Source organism: Cucurbita moschata, unplaced genomic scaffold (assembly GCF_002738365.1).
Source record: "Cucurbita moschata cultivar Rifu unplaced genomic scaffold, Cmos_1.0 Cmo_Scf00008, whole genome shotgun sequence".
NCBI classification, from domain to species: domain Eukaryota; kingdom Viridiplantae; phylum Streptophyta; class Magnoliopsida; order Cucurbitales; family Cucurbitaceae; genus Cucurbita; species Cucurbita moschata.
This window is the reverse complement of record NW_019268524.1, coordinates 50,596-69,366: the sequence shown is the minus strand read 5'-3', so window position 1 is coordinate 69,366 and position 18,771 is coordinate 50,596. Positions and strand designations below refer to the sequence as shown.

The window sequence follows — 18,771 nt, the reverse complement described above, 5'->3', positions numbered from 1 at the left end:
AATTTTTTTTTTTTTTTTTTTTTTTTTTTTGGCCAAGGAGAGAACTTGGAGAAGGTTTTTTAGGATAAGATCCACCAGTCACAGGATAAGCCATTTAGGGAATTACAATTTACAACAAACAGAGCTGATCATCGGAAACTGTTAGAAGGAAAGTTGCGCAATGGATTCTGCCTTAGTAACTCTGCTTCCCTGCTCAAACAACATAAAAACAAAAAGGGTTGGCTGCAAATCATACTTGAGCCTCCTCATGCAAAAAAACAAAGCATTGGAAATACTGTGGTAATGGTTTCTCACCTTTTACAATCGCGTCCATCAACTTGCCTAAGGTGTGTGGTTGAAGACTTGCGACTTTCTTCATGTTCCAGTTTATGCGCCCTATTATTACAAGAGAAGAAATTCATGTTGAGTTAATGAACCCATAGTTCATACAAAATAATGTTTTAGCTTACTCTTCGCATTCCTCGTCCACAAACACCTCTATAGGTGCATTTGCATTCGATCCTCCAATCCTGGATCCAATCCTTTGCGGTATCTGACAACAGAAATGTTGAGGGTCTTATACACTGCATCAGTTGTACAATTCAAGAATTGTATCTACTAAAATAATCTTGCATCTTGATGTCACTGTCAAACCTTGTGGGAAGTCCATTTGGAAGGAGGTGCATTGTTTTCTTTGTTTCTCTCCCTTCGACTCCCCAATGCTGTCCAAGAATTCAAATGTGCCTTCGAAACTTCTGGTTCATGGTGTGAAGTAACGGCGACTTTTGAATCATCATAAACATCAAGTGGAGCTAGATATGACCTACCATTGAATTGCAACAAAGTTCAAAGGAGAGAAATGACCTCAAGCAACATCCCATAGTAGTGAAATTTGTACAACTCCGTACTAAAATCTCTCCAAGTCTAACTGCACTCACCTTTCAGGCTTCATGTTTTTCCTGGAACGATCGACATTGCCCATTGTCAGCATTCCTGCAACATATAAAGGCTTTAGAAAGTGTAAAGTTCTAATGCAGATGAAATCAAGTGAACTTATGATTACCTGGATTGGGAAGCACAGTTCCAAAGCTACGAACTGGTAAGCATTTTTCCACCGACTCCTACACAATACAGGTACACTCACATGACTGAGCTACAATTTACCTAAATAGTTTCATATACGATATATCTGAATTTTATAATGATTTCAACTTAGAAGTTCAGTTAGAATGATATGAGCTACGTTCATTTTAAAACCTTGCTTACATCTGCAGCTTTTGGTCTGCGCATTGTGCGCAAGAGAAACATTCTATAAGCATCCTTCAATTTATCTATTGGATGAGCATTCCTACACATCAAAAGAGTTATTAAAAAAATTAAAAAGAAACATAGCAGGGGAAATTTTTAAAGAAATTATAAAGAAAACTTTTCTATATTTACAACATAAGAAATACAAGATAAGACATTATGTCTCAAAGCGAAAATGGAGGAATTCATCAATATAAATTTGTGGAATCAAATCCATTTTAATATTATCAAAGGGGAAAAATAAAGAAAGAAAGACATATTCATTGTTGCAGCATGAGGGCACAACAACCAAGTTCTGTCTTGTTTATACTAAATTGTGTTCAAATCAAACGAGCCATATCTACCATAGAATGATACAGTCCACCTCTTCCAATAAATTAACCGCACAAAATCTGTATCAAACATAAATATTATGCTAGAAAACTTAGTATCAAAACCAATGCATAAAAATATAAGTCATACAAAGGTTAAAGCGCGAAGTTAGTAACTTAATCCTTGTTATATTTAGGACACAGTCGTCTCAATCCTTGCAGCCGAAAAGCAAGAAAGAATTATAATTGATCATGTTATTCACGTTAATTAACAAAAAATGCCTGATCCAATTCAATAAGAAATGCCAAAATATTAAATTGAAGCCTCACCTTGAGATACCAAGATTAAACATGTCATTTGCAGCCTTTGATTTAGATTTAGACTCCAAATGGAGAGCATATGCTATGTAATAAGCAGAATGCGTCGTCCCAATTTCATTTGCGTGCAGAAAATTAAATATGACTTCAGCATCAATACAATTTTCAGCCTGCAGCATTTAATTATCAAACGACAAAGACTCAAAGTTCAAATATAGTAGTAGTACACAATGGAAAAGGAGATCCCACTCACATATTCCAACCACACTTTCAAATAACGGAGATCCTCCTTGTAGCGATCTGAATGCCAAAAATTCCGCACACATTGTTCATATATCAAAACAAGTCCAGAGAAATCACCCCCAGCTGGATATGCCTCTTGAACCCATTTAATACACCTTTGAAAAGTATGTATTGTTAGTAAATACCGGGAATTAGAATGTAAAGCTGGAAGGGGAGTGGGATGCAAGTTTCAACTAATTTAGAAAACCAGAGGTTAGGAAATATGAGAGCAATGTATTGAAGAGGAATAAATTTTAGGCGAGTTTTTCAGTTCAAATGAAGATCTGAAGTTAAACAAGAAAAACAGGCAACTTACTCGAGCCATGGCTGCAGGGGATCGTCACCTTTGTAGTCGTCGATAGCCTCAATCAACTTCCTGAAAGAAGAATGAAGAAGAGATTAAGAAAGGGGCACTAGAATCAGAGGCGCAAAAGAGAGATGGAAAAAGATGGGAAAAAAACCTTCGGTTATCAAGAAGGGATTTCTTGAGATGATTATCAGAATGGGACTTGAGGGCATTGTTCAAGATGCTGATATTGCGACCTCTCTTCAGAGGTCTGACGTTCTCTTTGAAGAGTTCCCAATCGTTCTCAGTTTTCCGCTTGGAGAAAAGGAACTCAGTTTCTGGGTCCAATTCCTGTATTGTAGCGTCTTCCATGACTATTGTTTCTCCTCCACCTCGCTGACGACGAACCAAATCGTGTTACTACGCTCCAAGGGTTTCAAATTTCAAATTTCAAATTTCAAAATTCAACGGCCGATTTTCCCCGTTGTCTCAATCCAGGAATATAAATGGGGTGGGTGGGTGGGTTGGGCCGAAGACTAAGAGCCCGGCCCAAGACCCACGAAGATTGCTTTCGGGATAGGGTGGGTGGTCAAAAACTCAAAATACTATTACTTAATTCTGTTTCTGAGAAAGAGTTGAGGCGTCCGGTGATCATTGAAATTGAAGCAGCAGCAACTGGAGTTCTAATAAAATGGCTGCCTCGTGGTCGTGGTCGTGGCCGTGGCCGTGGCCGATCCAACCTTCATCATCCACCTCTGTGAGACCGTCTAAGGGCCTTCAGGAGAAAATAGCGTATCTAGGGCTGAGTGTCGGCAGCAGAAAACAGGGGTATCAGCGGGAGAGAGCAATGACTGTGAGCATGGCAAAATACAAATACAAAGGAACGCGGATGAGAGAGAAGCTTCTGACGGAGATGATTGAGAAGAAGGTGATGGAAGCAAAGGAGGTTTGCAAGGGGGACGAGACCTCAGGCTCTGATGAGTGCAAGGTGGCCTGGGACCAGGTGGAGGAGGTTAGCCAAGCTAAGGCCCATCTCCTACGTAAACTACAGACTCAAGATCCCCTGGAGTATTTCTGTCGAGACAATCCTCAGCTTGACGAGTGTCAAATTTACGAGGAATGAGTGATCCGATCCCCTATGTGTCTCGTCTTGTGTTCTGTTCTATATCAACTATCAACTATCTACTATCAAATCCACTCCTTTTCTTTTCTTTTGTCAAAATCAATGCTGCATCTGTCCACAATTCCACTTTCTAAACCACAATATATAATATTTTCATATTATCCATATCCAGATACCGTGTTGAATGAACCATATTCAAGCATGTTACAAGTTTTATACATAATTATAGCATCTTAATCACATAAAAACGAAGACAATCCCTTGAGTTATAAAATACTTGCTCTTTATCAGTTAACAAATTTCAAATCAAAATGGAAACACCCAACTAACAGCTACTCTACTCCTCTCCCGCTATCTTCATCAGCACCTTTGACATCGACTGCCAGACTAACAGCTACTCTACTCTCTCCCGCTATCTTCGTCAGCATCTTTGACATCGACTGAGAAACTATACTCCTGGTCGCAGCCCAAGTATGAATCACACATGAAATAAAGGGTATACGATTTCTTTCCAGTGTCTGGAGGCGCAGTGAAATCAAGCTTGACCTTCGACTTCCTTTGAAGGGAAACCCTTTTAATCGCCAGTAGCTGGTTGCTCTTTGTATCGCCAACAACAAGCCACCAGCCTTCTTCTTTGGCTTTGGGATACCTCGGAGCATCCACAGGCCCAACCTCAGTCCTTCCATCAAGATCCCGCTCAAGTGCAACTTGCAGTGTTATGTTCTCCCCTGCTGCAACATTCTCACCATCCAGTACCTCGTACGCCAAATCAATATTTGGGAACCGATTGCAAAAACGTGCAATATCCGACAACTGAACATCTGTCATCTGAAGTAGTTCACGCCTTTCCTCATCCTCCATTTCCGCCAGGTCAAATACTGTCTCTATGTTCTTTCCAGGGTTCTCTTGGCATCTCTTGGCCAGTTCCTTTGTGAAATGTGGTAGCTGAAGAAGCATGGAATCCCGCTCCCACAGGCCTTGGGTCACCATCTGGCTGACTTCCATTGCAAGAAGGGCAAGGCTCAGCCAACCATTGCTCGAAATGACATCCACCATTGCCTGCAGCAACCTACTGGCAGAAATGACTACCTCCCGTTGATCTATTGCTAAGTTACCACCAACAGATTGCCTTGAGAAGTGAGCCTGCAGCAATGCATTTGCTTTGACATGTGGGTCTGTGCATTTCGGATTTTCAAAGGAAAATCGCTGATGATTAATCAACCTGCGAATCAACTCTTCTTCACCCGGTCGTATTGGAAGCAATGCATACTCAGAAGCTGAAGCTAGAATCTCCAAAAGACCCTTCATCTTGGTTTTGCCAGTTAAAGACGAACTGAAACGCTCAATGGTAGTATAACTTATGTAATAATACGACGCTATCATACCAAGATTAGATGGAGATAGGTCCATATCATCCTCAATGCCAATGCACTTGCTTGCTTCTAAATCGCTCAACGTGTTCTCAATAAGCTCTGAAAGGTGGTCAGAAAGATGCCTATGACTGACACCTTGAAGATTATAATAATTGGGATTCTGAGTAAGCCTCCTGTACATAAAAGTCCACGTAATATAATCAACAGCATCCTGCTTATTCTCAATAATTCCAGCAACAATTTCTGCATTAATATTATCATGAAGGTAATGGTGTAGGTGGCTTTCAACCGGGAAAGCTTCGTATAAGAATTTTTTGTAGTATTCTTTACGGGGTGCATGGCAAAGAATGACACATTTCCCAGAATTATCAAGCAGTGGTCGACTGGCATGTCCCATCATCTGCATCAAATCAGTAACAGGGTAGTCGGTGTGCGCATTTTCCCTTCCATCATAATATTGTGTTCCCATTACCACCACCAAATGGGCTAACAATGGAGCACCCCAACACATCGAGCTGCTTACAACACAAACCTGAATCCACCCTGCTTCAAACAGTTGCGTCACCACTTCTTGATCCAAGCTAGACAATCCCTCGTGCAAATAGCCAACCCCATGACGTAAAATGGCTTTCAGCATCTCATCGTGAATCTTGTCAACAAAGGGCTCAATGTCTTCAAGAGATCTCAACAAGAATGGCAGTTTCTCTCCATTGTCTGCACTAGAGTACGTCATTATATCCACTGCTGTCAGTCTGACATGCTTCCTTGTAGGAACAAAAACAAGAGCAGGCTTTCCATTTTTTGCATGCTGAACAATAGCGGTGTATGTTGGCTTTGTCATTGCCTGCATTCTTGCTTCAAAATTAGCTATATCCACCCCCTGAATATGAATCTCCAAAGGCACAGGACGAACTCCAGGCGGGAAATTGAAGAGACCATGAGAAGTAGCCCCTATCCAATCCCCAATATCTTTGGCATTTGCAAGTGAAGTAGAAAGGGCCACAATTCGAATCTTGTTCTCAATCTGACTTGCAATGTATCTCATCCTAGACACAATCACCTCCAATACAGGACCACCTTGACCTCCAATCAAGTGAAGTTCATCAATAATAAAAAGGCTGACCTGTTGGACATGTTTTCGCTGCTTCCAACGACGAGATAGAGCATCCCATTTCTCTGGGGTACTAATGATTATTTGACCTTTCTCAAGAAGTTTCAAATCTGTCGCCGTTTCCCCTGTTAACTCAACAACACGAATTCCAAGTCCCTTTCCAAACTTCTTTTCCCAGTCTCTGTAACGTTCTTTGGCAAGAGCTTCTATAGGTGCAATATACACAGCACGTAACATGTTATCCTGCCCTTTCTGATGATTCCTCAATATAGCAAACTCGGCACAAATAGTTTTTCCACTTCCTGTTGGCGCTGCAACTAGAACATTGTCATCTGTGTTATACAACACGGTAAAGACTTGAGTCTGAACAGGATTGAAATGCTTAAAATCTTTATGAAGAGCTTCATAAGATGGATTTCTTAACGCAGTCACAGGAAGAGGTTGCAAGTCTAACAACTCCGTTGGTGGGGGGAACTTTTCTGGCAGAATGAGGTGCCTGAAAGAGACAGGCAAAATAGTTTGTGACCCTAGCCATCTGTCTGACACAACACGTATGAAGTACTGCGGGGGTAGTGGTTCGTATATCTGGACCGTAAAATTCAAAGTGTGGTCCTCATCAATGTACTGCTTCTTCAACAGGAAATACTCATGATGAAGTATATTTTCACCATCATTATCCTCCACAAGTACCCAAAATGACTCAACATATCCATGAACCTTGTCCTCCCACTGGAAGTCTGGTGTTATTGTGAGCTCAACTCTCAGAACAGTGCGTGTAATTGGCTGAACATGTGCAGCAAGATTTAATTTTGGGAATTGGTGGATGAACTTGTGAAGAGTTCTTCCCATTTTGGGCGCACGTATAAGCTCACCTAGCTCCTGCGATGAGAGATCATAGTACCGGTCCCAAGCCAAATCCTTCTTCTCCAGCTTCATGAGAATATCATTCGAGATACCATGAAATTGCCGAAGAGGTGTCTGGACATTCCACATCCTTTTACTCACCATCTTGCACAAGTTCAAGGCCTTCTCAGCAAGTTGTGCCCATCCTCGTTTCAAGACAATCTCAAATAGAGCTCGCATAAGCCGTCCAGCACTCTGATGAAACATTAAAAGATATTAATGCAAGGAAAGCCAAATTAAAAGCCTAAGCATAGAGGCACAGAAAATGGGTACAGACAACAAAAGAAGTTTGGAGTACAACAACAAAGCTTGACAGGAATCCACAAAATGAGATGTAAATAGCCATTAATAACAAATAAATGTTAAAGATTAAAATGAGATAATTCAATTTGTATAAATTCTTAAACAAAAGCAAACTGAACAGACCTGAGTTATGAACACCATGTCAGATGTCAACGACAGCCCTTCCAGCTTTAGCTGAGATATATATGCTTGCAGTAAAACATTGATCTTGGCACTGGGTTCCTCCAAGCTTTCCTTGATAGGAATTGGAACACGTTCCAATAGCTTTGCTAATTCCATTTTCTCATCTTGGCGCACAGTTACATATTTAAATTCTTCACTCAATGAGAACAGGCGACATAGCTCAATATCCCCCATCATTGGCTTCAAATGCTCATTGTAAGTGGATATTGTTCCATGTGTTATATAGTAGTAGCTAGCTATGCGACCCAAGTCGGTAACTTGGAAATACCCACTTTTGCGGTCATACTTCACCAGATTATTTTTGTCTAATATTGTAGCAGCTGAATGAATCTGCAGACATAGAGCAGCGTCATAATAAGAAAAACAAAAAATATCATCTTACACAACCGCAACATAAAACAACAATCATCATTATCACCCACAACCAAGTTACCCACAAGATCCAATCTTTTCGGATACAATTGTAAGGCAACATTTACTTCGCATCTCTCCTCTTTAGATTTTGTCTATTTCCCTTCGTCATTTTTCTTACCTTGAGTACAGTATTCAGCCATTATTTTTAAGAAACAAATTCACGTTTTTTTTTAATAGTAAAATGGAATTTTGGATTAATTGTGAAAATCTAGAAAAGGCAAACGCTCCAATACCAATAGCTTAAACAAAAGCACTCCTACAGGTCTCTATTAGTTCTTTCCATGACAAATCTTCTTCTCCATGATAATCTATTTCTAATAAATGTTAAGAGTTAGCAACGCTCATGACTTTAAAGTGTTAATTTTCATCTTCTACTCTATTTTATTATTTAAGATTGAGAATAATTAGTAAGGTTACAATCCTCCTTGTGTAGGAAGAAGAGGTAGATTTTTGTGGGTTACAGGTCCTTTAACATCAGCCTTGGGCATTTGGTTGAAGTACATTATGATTGAGAGGACTACAGCATCATACACAATGATTTCGTTGTTCAGATATTTCTATTTTCTTTTGAATCTAGAACATAGAATAACATTCATTGGAATCATTGCTTAGCGACTTGTCTAGCCACTTTTTTTTTTGTTAATCTTGTTTCGGTCTTAATGGAAGTGTTGTTTCTTCTCTAAAACAAAGTAAGAAAATATTTCTGAAATATAATTTATCATCTACCATGTTTGCTGATATATTTTTCTCAAGTGTTGAATGGCTCATCCGGCCAAAGAAACATGAAATATCTACAAAAGGTAACAACAAGCAATCCAGCAAACAACCAATATGAGACGTTTTGACAAAAAAAAAAAAACAAAAGAAGTATTTTGTACTTACCAAATCAGCTCTCCTCTCTTCCAATGTTATATCTCTTGAAAGAGCATCAGGCGCTATTCCGTACAGGGTGGGATTCCTTAGCATACGAACATACAAGTACGTATATCCTAGCCAATTACATGCTTCTCTTGCATTTTGAACAGTCCCAAGGACAATTTCTGCATTTAATTGATCCGCCATTTTGGAGACAAACTGACTTTCAATCGGTAGCTGTTGGTTCATTAGTGAAAGATAATATTGCAATTCACTGTGTCCTGTGATGATTATTCCCTCCCCATAAGAATCATATTGAGGTCTTCCTGCACGACCCAGCATCTGCATAACATCTAAAGGACTTAACTCAGTCCATGCTCCTTTCTCTGGATTGTAAATCTGGGTTCCCTTGATAATAACACTATGAGCTGGCAGGTTCACACCCCAAGCAAGAGTAGCCGTGGAAACCAAAACTTGAATATGACCATCAGCAAAAAGATCCTCAACAAGTTGGCGATCAACCCTTGTCATCCCAGCATGATGTATTGCGAAACCGTAAGGTAGAAGATCTTTGAGATCATTACTTTTGACTAAATCGGTATGAGTGTGAAGAATCTCACGGCTAGCACTGTCCTCCTTCAAGAATTTGCCAAGAGTGTCATTGGCAAGAGCAGCATCTCGAATAGCACGAGCTGTTTTGGAAGTTTCTTTCCTTGAATGGACAAAGATAAGAACCTGATGCTTTCCAGCAACTGCCATTACCTTCTCATAACAGAGATCGTTCATCAACTGGAACCTCTGCAATGGCTTCTTCACCGTTATTCCAATATACTGTTGAGAGAGAGGGACGGGTCTGTAGCTATTGTCAAAATGAAACAAACCTTTTTTCATATCAACTCGCAAGAATAATGCTACATCTTCATAATTAGGGAGGGTGGCTGATAATCCAACCAAACGGATATGCTCCTTAGTGGTCTCAATTTGCCTCACAGTTCTGGCGACAATGCTTTCAAGCACAGGGCCTCTGTTATCATGAAGAAGATGAATCTCATCAATAATCAGAAGCTTTACAAGCTGTGTATACGTGCGATCACCAGACTTCCTAGTAATGATATCCCACTTCTCAGGAGTTGTAACAATGATTTGAGTCTCCTCAATTTGTTGACGAGTCAATGTCTGATCTCCACTAAGTTCCCGAACCTTGACACCATAGTCCTGCAAGCGATTAGACAGATTGCCAACAACTTCAGCAACAAGAGCTTTCATAGGTGCAACATATACAATCTTGTATTCATTGTGGTTGTACGAACCATCTGGATTTGTGTGCAGAGCAATCTGCTGTAGTATAGTGAGGACAGCAACGTTAGTTTTCCCGGCGCCAGTAGGGGCACACAACAGAACATTGTCCGCTTTAAAGAGGGCAGTCTCGTAGACTTTACTCTGTACCCTATTTAACTGAGTCATTCCCTTGAAAGCTGGCTGTGCCCAATCTGGCATGGAAGCAATTTTAACAAATTTCTCTTCGCTATCAAACGGCTTTGGTTTCAGGGCAGGAACGTGAATCTCTTCGTAACCCTTACTGAGATGTCTGTATGACCCATCAGGAAGTACGCATTTATTGTTTGCCATCAAAAGACTACCTTGTTGAAATGCAATACTGTCAAGATCAAGCACATGGCTCTGTCCAGTCAACCACCCGCTGTCCATATCTCTCTCACCAGGCTCCCTCCTTCCCCTTTCCGCGTCTCCTCCGCTCTCATCCTTCAATCGACGAGCCTCTTCTCTGATACTCTTCTCTAAATTTTTTTGCCTCTCTTTCGCTGTTGCTCTAGTAGCATGCAGCTGCTCGAGGATTGCAGCTAAATCTGGACCCAGATGCATCATTTCCTCCTCAATTTTCTTTCTTTCTTCTTGGTCTTCAGATCTAGCCAAACGGGTGCACCATACAACCTTCAGTCGGTTTCGTAGAAGAAATTTTACAAGGCTGAACTTTTCAAACTGGAGATGCACCAACAACTTGGTCTCGACTTCTCGGTCATCGCCTTCAGCCAGTATCTTGAGTACCTCTTCGGCAAGCTTCTGGCATTGCTGTGGATCAATTTGTTGTTCGTAAGCCTGAGAGATTTTCCTCTGGAGCCAGTAAGCATCAATATCCTGAACATTAAGGTTCATACCTCCGTCCTTTTCCTGCATTTCATCGTCATCAATTCCCCCGCCCATCTGCATAGCCCCAGAACCATTAGGCTCTACCACATCATCTTCGTCTTCTTCATCCTCCTGGACCATGTCTAGATCACTCTCTTCCTCCTCCTCCTCGTTCTCCTCAAATTCAACCGCAACACCTACATCGTCATCAAGAGCATCATCCCCATTAGCTGACGCAGGCCCGGCAGCATCGCTCCCATCTTGATAATCGGTAATAAGCCTCCCAATAGACACCAACTGATCGAATACATTGTTTGGAATGGGGTTCAGTAATTTCTCGATTTCTTTTTTCTTGTCTGGGTTCTTGAATGAGTCGTTTTTTAGAACCGCCAAAATCTCATCCGCTGCGCCACTTACTATGCTCAAAGGTTGCCCACCTAATTGTTGTTGAATGACACTGAGCATCGCCTCGTAAGCCGCCCTGGTCTCCTTAGTCTTAGGCATGTAGACTCCTTCCTCGGTAGAAGTAAGAACACTTTCTTCCTGGAGACGACGACGCTTGCTGCTTTGCCTACTAGGTGGAAGCTCCGCGAGTGGGTCGAGCTCCTTCTTCTTCCTCTTGGATATCTTAAGTTTCTCATCCAATTCCGGGGGCCTCCCTCTATAAGCCCTATCACCAAAGCTTTTAGGATCAATTTTTCCCCAGAGGGACTCGGGCTCGCCGGTGGGTTCATGTGTGTCGCGAGGACGAGAGTCTGTAGTCAGAACCAAACTGGAATTGGCTCGATACTCGTATTGCTTGAAGCGGGCGTGAGCCTCGGCACCACCACCCAGATGCGCCATGGACGATCGGAAGTAAGTAAATTGGAGAGCGGCGAAATCTAGGGTTTTGAAGGCTCAAAATCCCTCAACAGTAACAGGCCTCGTTTGGAAATGAAGCCCAATAAATAAAGAAAAAAAAAAAGCCGGCTTATCTCCGTAAAACTCTATTGAAAGTGGATAGTTCAAAATTAGAAAAATTAGAATATTGAATTTAAATCCTATTCATATATAGAGTTTTGTTAATAGAATTAGACCAAAACATTTTACTCTCAATGGAGGGAGAAGCTTCTTCCTCTCTCTCGAAGCTCTCCGTTGGTACTTTTAGATTACTCTTGGCACGTGGAATGAATTAACAACGCGCCAAAGTCGTGCACGCTGCGTTCTCGCTCAGTGCTCACTTCCAACGTCACTCATGGCAGCAATGGCCCTGTTTCAGCCACACACTTTTCCTTCTGCAATTTCATCTTCGTCCGCCCAATCTACTGGAGTTCTATTCAACAACTCCGCACGCGCACCATACAACCCTTAATCTTCGAAACAGCCACTCTATTCCTCATCGTCGCAGGAGGTAAGACAACAAGCTATGCCTATCAAAATTTAGCTGAATGATAAGTATATTTTATTTTCTCCATCTTGCTTTAGCTTGCAGGGGTTCTGGTGTTCTCTGCAATTCCATTAATGGCTGTGAAAACCAATAGCCTTAACTTTACTTTTAGTTTTTTTAAAAGGACTCGTATCAATGGAGATGTATTCATGATCAACCTCTTAGTTAACCGAGGTGGACTCCTCTCCCAATAATCTTCAACAATCCTTCCCTCGAACAAAGTATACCATAGAGCCTCCGCTGAAGTCTGTGAAACCCTAGACTCTCCTGAATCGAAGCTCAACTCCTTCTCTAGAGCCCTCAAACAAAGTACACCCTTTGTTCAACACTTGAGTCACTTTTGACTACACCTTCCCAACTTTTTTGTTCGACATTTGAGGATTCTATTGACAGGACTAGTTAAGGGCATAACTCTGATACTATTAGTAATAACCCAAGTTCATCGCGAGAAAAAATTTTCTTTTTTTGGGCTTTGTTTCTGGGACTTCTCAAAATTTTAAAACGCATCTACTAGGCAGAAGTTTCCACACTCTTATAAAGAATGCTTCGTTCCCCTCTCCAACCGGTGTGGGATCTCAAAATTCAACCCTCTTAGAGGTCCAGCGTCCTCGCTGGCACACCGCTCGGTGTCTGGCTCTGATATCATTTGTAACAGCCCAAGCCCACCATTAGCAGATATTGTTCTCTTTGGGCTTTTCCTTTCGAACTTCCCTTCAAGATTTTAAAACATGTATGTTAGAGAGAGGTTTCACACCCTTATAAGGAATATTCGTTCCCCTCTCCAACTGATGTGGAATCTCACAATCCACCCCCTTGGGCGTCCAGCGTCCTCGCTGGCACACTGTCCGATGTCTGACTCTGATACCATGTTAGGACCCACGAACCTCCACAATGGTATGATATTGTCCACTTTGAGCATAGACTCTCATGACGTTACTTTTGGTTTCCCCAAAAGGCTTCATACCAATAGAGATATATTTCTTACTTATAAACTCATGATCAACCCCTTAATTAACTGATGTGGGACTCCTCTCCCAACAATCCTCAACAATCACAACTGGGTTTATACCATCCCAGAGTGACTACGAACCTCAACCCTTTTGGGGTTATCAGGATATTGTAGCAAGACAATTATTGGGTTCCCATCCCAATAAAAAATCCCAATAATTGTGTTAGCTCTCATGTATCATAGCAGACACATTTTTGTGTTGCCCGTTTTAGGATTTGCATCACCTTTTGTTGGATTGCCCATTTGTTTAGTCCCTTTGGACTCGTTGGTTGGATTCCTATAATTTATGTCTGGTTTGGAATGGGGACTGTTATGCTATGATTGAGGAGGTTCTCGTGGGTTCTTTTTTCGTGGTAAAGGCCAAGTTGTGTGGCATGTTATTTCTTTTCATTTTTGTGGGAGATTTTGGCTTGAGAGGAATAATAGAATTTTTGAGAGCTTGAGAGGTCTTGTGGCGAGATTTGGAAGTTGGTGAGATATAATGTCTCCTTGTGGACAACGGCCACCGAACCTTTTTGGAATTATGATCTTGGTTTGATTTTGTTGGACCGGAATCCCTTTGTGTAGCTTTTGAGTCTTTATCTTTATTGGGCTTGTTTTTTGTCGTATTATTTTTCATGTTTCTTAATGAAAGCTTGGTTTCTTTACCCCCAAAAAAACTAGCAATTCATGGCTGGTATTGTGTTTGGATTAAGAGTCTGGATGCTATTCCCGTAATTGCTTTGGACAGAAGGTACAGCCTTCTTGATCTCCTCCCCATTCTGCCTTCGCCTTCATATCTGCTCTTATTCGCATCACTCTCAGTTCATCTTTCATGCTCTTCTCCAACTAAATGTAACAGCCCAGATCTACCGCTAGCAGATACTATTCCCTTTGGGCTTTTCCTTTCGAGCTTCCCCAAAAGGCTTTAAAACGCGTCTGTTAGGGAAAGGTTTTCACACCCTTATAAATGGTGGTTTGTTCTCCTCCCCAACCAATGTGAGACATCACAATCCACCCCCCTTCGAGGCCCAGCGTCTTCATTGGCACTCTTTCCTTCCTCCAATCGACGTGGGACCGCCCCCAAATCCACCCCCCTTTGGGGCCCAGCGTCTTTACTGGCACACCGCCTCGTGTCTACCCCCTTCGGGGAACAGCGAGAAGGCTGACACATCATCCCATGTCTGGCTTTGATACCATTTGTAACGGCCCAGATCCACCGTTAGCAGATATTGTCCTCTTTGGGCTTTTCCTTCCGGGCTTCCCCTCAAGGCTTTAAAACGTGTCTGCTAGGGAAAGATTTCCACACCCTTATAAATGGTGGTTTGTTCTCCTCCCCAACAAATGTGGGACATCACACTAAATCTGCTGCCACCATTGGACTATAATTTTCCACCTAAAGGGAGTCTGATTCGTCTATAAAAGGTTTCCTCACATTTTCCTCAAAATTTGAGGATAGGCTACAGACTTTCTGCACCGTGTTATTCTTGATGGAAAATTTAGATCTAATATGGACTCTTGATTTTCATGATAGTTTCGTATACAAGTTTATTTATTTATTATTATTATTATTATTATTTTTTGTGTGTGTGTGAAGAATTGTAGGTTGATAATATTAGGCCACTTGATTATATTCGATATACCGAATGCTTTCACGAAAGAGAAGCTTCATACATAGGATAATGGTGAGGAAGATGGAAGGCTACATACCCTGTCTATTACGCTGCAGAGGATACTGAGTGGTTAAGAAAGAATAGGAAGTAATCTTTCGTGGAAAGTTGATTAGAGTTTGAGAAACTTGATTAGCTCCTTTGGTTGTTAGATTTGTCCAACCAGTACAGCTGTATTGTCACAATGAGTGCCCATCCCTCTACTAGGTTCATTTCCAGCAAGAACACCACTTGGTAAACTCCACTACATACCACACGGTTTTAGAAGGTATAGAACCTATTAATAACAATTGATCTTAAACAATCAAAGAAGTTGTTTAGACCCAAAAGTCCATACTCCATCTCGAAGATATGAATTAATGCCTTTGTGCCTCCACTTACACACCTCACATAAGGGTTGCTAGGCCTATAATTGATGTTCTCCTCTCACATAATTTCAAAATTTCAATTTATGTCCTCATCAATAATCGGGAGAAAGTAGCCTTTTTTTTTTTTGTCTTCTCCTGACCCTTGCTCTCTTTGGGTTCTCTTCGTTCTCTCACTGATCGTCAGTTTCTAGAGGTGGTGTGCCTTCATTCCATTATTTTCAATCCGGAGGTCTATTGTTTTTTGTATGCCTTGTACATTCTTTTTCCTCAAGAAAAGCTTGGTTTCTTTTTTAACATTATGTAAGAGTCACCAAGTCCCATCATAACTGAAAACTTTGAAGGACATTATTCTTTGAGAATCTCTCATAATATTTCTTGAGCTGAATGTAAGTGGATTACACTGGTTGCTGTGGATCCACTTATTTACTAAAGGATCATTTCTTGATGAACATGCCAAGATGCGATCAATAAAACCAACCCGAGTTCTTCATGGACATTTGGGAAGTGCTATCTTTGTGGCTCGACTACAGAAATTGAAGTTTCTCCAGTTGTTGGCCGGGATACAAGCATCAATACTAGATTATCAAAATGGTGGATGTAAAGGGGATTGTTAGATGCGTCATCCACTCGAAAGTTATTTGCAATTGAGTAGATTTCAATTGTAATTGGCGAATATTTTTTAATTCCCTTACAACTCCAGGAGTAAATTCCTGGAGAATTATCTCTCTTCAAGTTGGCTGGGCCAATTAATTGATACAACAGAGAAGAAGGGAGAACTACAACGGTGAGAACGTGTAGTAGATGAGCACTGCTCTGATACCACATTCGGGTAAAGAAAGCTTTGGAAGCTAACTTTCTATTATCATCATGAAAAGGCCATAACAATAAAATGTGGATATAGCCAATTGTCTAGCGAGCTCATAACAGGAGAAGTACCTGATTTAGACACTTGTAGGATGTTAAATCTGAAGTAGGTGGCCAACATGACTTGAGCTCATTCACTCTTTGTTATCTACTTGCCCCTTGTTGACCACTAGGCTCACCACTAGGCTCACCACTAGGCTAACCAATGGTGATTAGAAGTCTTTGCTTCTATAATACTTCTTCTAGTCACGTTATTGTTCTAACTAGAATTAGCTGAATATTCCAATTCAAAATTCGGATATTTGTTTCATGTTCGAAGTTCTGTTGTAGAATTGCTATTTCTTAAATATTTACTTCATTTGAATTTTGATTTCCTTGTTCCTCTTGAATTACGTTCATTAGACCATCAAGAAATGATGTCCACCTAATAATTTTAAATTGATGACATGGACATTTCTTCAAATGGTTTCAATTTTTCATGCCAAAAAAGGATTTTGGGAATATTCAATCTTTATGTTAGCATCCCTTGGTGCTTTAATTCAAGAGATGTAAGATATCTTTGGAGCTTTTCACTTCACTCAACCCGGCGGTGAGTGGGCAAGGTTCGTTTTCCATGTCTTGGTCAAGCATCTTTCTGGATATTTATTACATGGAATCTTTCTGCTGTGTCTGTCTGTATGTTTTATTTCTATATTTTTTTCCCATCTGTTTGGTTATATTTTTTACTGCTCTCAAATTGTTGTTTATCTTAAATGCTATGTTCAATCTTGTTTTATTTTGAAGTCTAGTTTAATTGTACGTTCTCTTAGTTTGAGATTCTGGTCTTTGGGTTTGGGGTTTTGGACCTTGTTGTTTTGCACCTATATTATGTTTATAATCTAAAATACAGGGACCTTTCTTGTTAACAATTAGGTTTTTAGAAAAGTACATCGGGTCATTCTATCTTCTATCAATGTTATGAGAATGGTATTACCATGCTTGTTGTGTACGTCAATGATATATAATTGGAATTGATACATCAAAAAGACTCCTTTAGTATCATTTTCATACTAAGGATCTGGAAACGCTAAGGTGATGGGAAGCAAGAAAGGTATCATTTTGTTATGCCAAAAATATGTAAACTTTTTTATATGAGATAGGAAAAGTAGAAGTTAAAAGTCTATAGTACTCCAATCCTACCTAATTTGCAACTCACCAAAGGAGAATCATTTAAAGATCCTCAAGGGTACAAAAGATTGGTCGGGAAGTTGAATTGTCTGACAATGACACGACTAGACATTGCTTATTGTCACAACAAGAATAATAAAGATCTAACTATATATGAAAGCAAGTAAAAGGAGTTTGGAGCGGGCATATACCCCATGAACAACATATTCTGGACAAGCATGATCGAGACATCTAACACATGGCCACAGGTAACATACGTTGGACAAACCTAACTATGACACTTTGTGACTTGAAGTAGCACTCCGCCTAAAGGTAAGGAATACTCATGTCCCTAGCTTAGCATGGAATGCATCGATTAGAGTTTCCGGCAGGGTTTAGTTGACTAATTGGGCCACATGCACTCCAATTCTATCATCCATCTAATCGTATGTGTACGTGAGGGCTATCCTTTCTTTGTGTTTGTATTGCTTGAGGTCCATGGTGATTTAACAGGCATCTAAGTCAACTTGAAGATGTGGATTGGATCCAGGCAATTGTGCGTGCAAGCCAACCCACTGCTTCTTTTTTCTATTCCATGATGAAGCTGCTGGGGTGTGTTATTTTGACAATATGAAGCTGCTGAGTTGTGGGTTAGTTGCAGGGAAGGTAGATTAGATGAAAAAAAGTCCACCCCACGTTGCGCCACACCCTTTATTCAGTTGTTGGAGGCTGTAGAGGGCCCTGTGTATTGGGTGTTCAGATCTCGGGAGTATGAATAATTCCACCGACACTCCCTCCACCATATTCTCCCCCTTCGTTTGTCAACCCACGTCCCCATCACATAATTTGAGTAAGCCCAAAGATATTGTCAAAACTAACTTGTGTTGCCGTTTTGTTCCTAATCTTTATTCCACAAAATTTGCGCCAAAATTTGCGCCATAAAGATACACCCCCTCCTTCCTTCGAACACGAAACCTCTTTCCAAATCTCGCTTCTATTCCACAAAACCATATTCCTCCCATCAACATTGTTTCCTTGGATCTTCAAATGTTCTTGGAGGTTCTTCAAATGTTCTTGGAGGATCTTAAATTCTTAGTTTTTACTATAATTCTAGATATGCTATCCTTACTCTAATTTTACACATTTGCCATTCAACTTTCATTCGTGCTCACTTTTGGTCGTTAATTCTTTTATATATTAACAATAATTAAATTAGTTTTAAAATTAGTCTACTGCATCATAATATTTAAATCAATTAATATAAAGGTGAAGTAAGCATTTACCGTGAAAACCCAATGATAAAAGTATAAAATCCTAAAACTTGACACTAGAGGGATAACTTAACATTTTGAAAAAACTTAATTTGAAAGTTTGGAATAAAAATATAGTTATGTTGTTTCCTTTGTAAAACCAAC

General features: G+C 40.5%; 3 protein-coding genes across 3 annotated transcripts; 1 reads left to right on the top strand and 2 right to left on the bottom strand.

The window, feature by feature from the left end:
* Positions 1-41: 41 nt before the first annotated feature.
* On the bottom strand, positions 42-2,980 carry LOC111446477 (mitotic spindle checkpoint protein BUBR1). Its single transcript, XM_023085312.1, has 11 exons — positions 2,660-2,980; positions 2,515-2,574; positions 2,170-2,314; positions 1,929-2,086; positions 1,246-1,327; positions 1,043-1,100; positions 918-972; positions 634-802; positions 450-532; positions 295-375; positions 42-189 (listed from the first exon to the last, which is right to left on the bottom strand). The coding sequence occupies exons 1-11, from the start codon at positions 2,854-2,856 to the stop codon at positions 129-131; spliced, it is 1,149 nt and encodes a 382-aa protein (XP_022941080.1). The 5' UTR covers positions 2,857-2,980; the 3' UTR covers positions 42-128.
* Positions 2,981-3,105: 125 nt separating this feature from the next.
* LOC111446478 (calvin cycle protein CP12-3, chloroplastic) lies at positions 3,106-3,742 on the top strand. Its single transcript, XM_023085313.1, has one exon. It carries the CDS (start codon positions 3,176-3,178, stop codon positions 3,605-3,607), a length of 432 nt encoding a protein of 143 aa, XP_022941081.1. The 5' UTR covers positions 3,106-3,175; the 3' UTR covers positions 3,608-3,742.
* Positions 3,743-3,787: 45 nt separating this feature from the next.
* LOC111446476 (DExH-box ATP-dependent RNA helicase DExH12-like) lies at positions 3,788-11,803 on the bottom strand. The gene is made up of 3 exons (XM_023085311.1): positions 8,777-11,803; positions 7,421-7,810; positions 3,788-7,189 (listed from the first exon to the last, which is right to left on the bottom strand). The coding sequence occupies exons 1-3, from the start codon at positions 11,735-11,737 to the stop codon at positions 4,007-4,009; spliced, it is 6,534 nt and encodes a 2,177-aa protein (XP_022941079.1). The 5' UTR covers positions 11,738-11,803; the 3' UTR covers positions 3,788-4,006.
* Positions 11,804-18,771: the final 6,968 nt, after the last annotated feature.

What these genes read in the sequence shown, in the direction of transcription:
- LOC111446477 (XM_023085312.1), bottom strand. Translation starts at nt 2,856, where the DNA reads ATGGAAGACGCTACAATACAGGAATTGGACCCAGAAACTGAGTTCCTT. An exon ending in TGAAAGTGTGGTTGGAATAT is followed by an intron (nt 2,087 to 2,169) that starts GTGAGTGGGATC and finishes TAAATGCTGCAG; the next exon opens with GCTGAAAATTGTATTGATGC. An exon ending in TTTAATCTTGGTATCTCAAG is followed by an intron (nt 1,328 to 1,928) that starts GTGAGGCTTCAA and finishes TTTGATGTGTAG; the next exon opens with GAATGCTCATCCAATAGATA.
- LOC111446478 (XM_023085313.1), top strand. Translation starts at nt 3,176, where the DNA reads ATGGCTGCCTCGTGGTCGTGGTCGTGGCCGTGGCCGTGGCCGATCCAA.
- LOC111446476 (XM_023085311.1), bottom strand. Translation starts at nt 11,737, where the DNA reads ATGGCGCATCTGGGTGGTGGTGCCGAGGCTCACGCCCGCTTCAAGCAA. An exon ending in AAGAGAGGAGAGCTGATTTG is followed by an intron (nt 7,811 to 8,776) that starts GTAAGTACAAAA and finishes CTATGTCTGCAG; the next exon opens with ATTCATTCAGCTGCTACAAT. An exon ending in ACATGGTGTTCATAACTCAG is followed by an intron (nt 7,190 to 7,420) that starts GTCTGTTCAGTT and finishes ATGTTTCATCAG; the next exon opens with AGTGCTGGACGGCTTATGCG.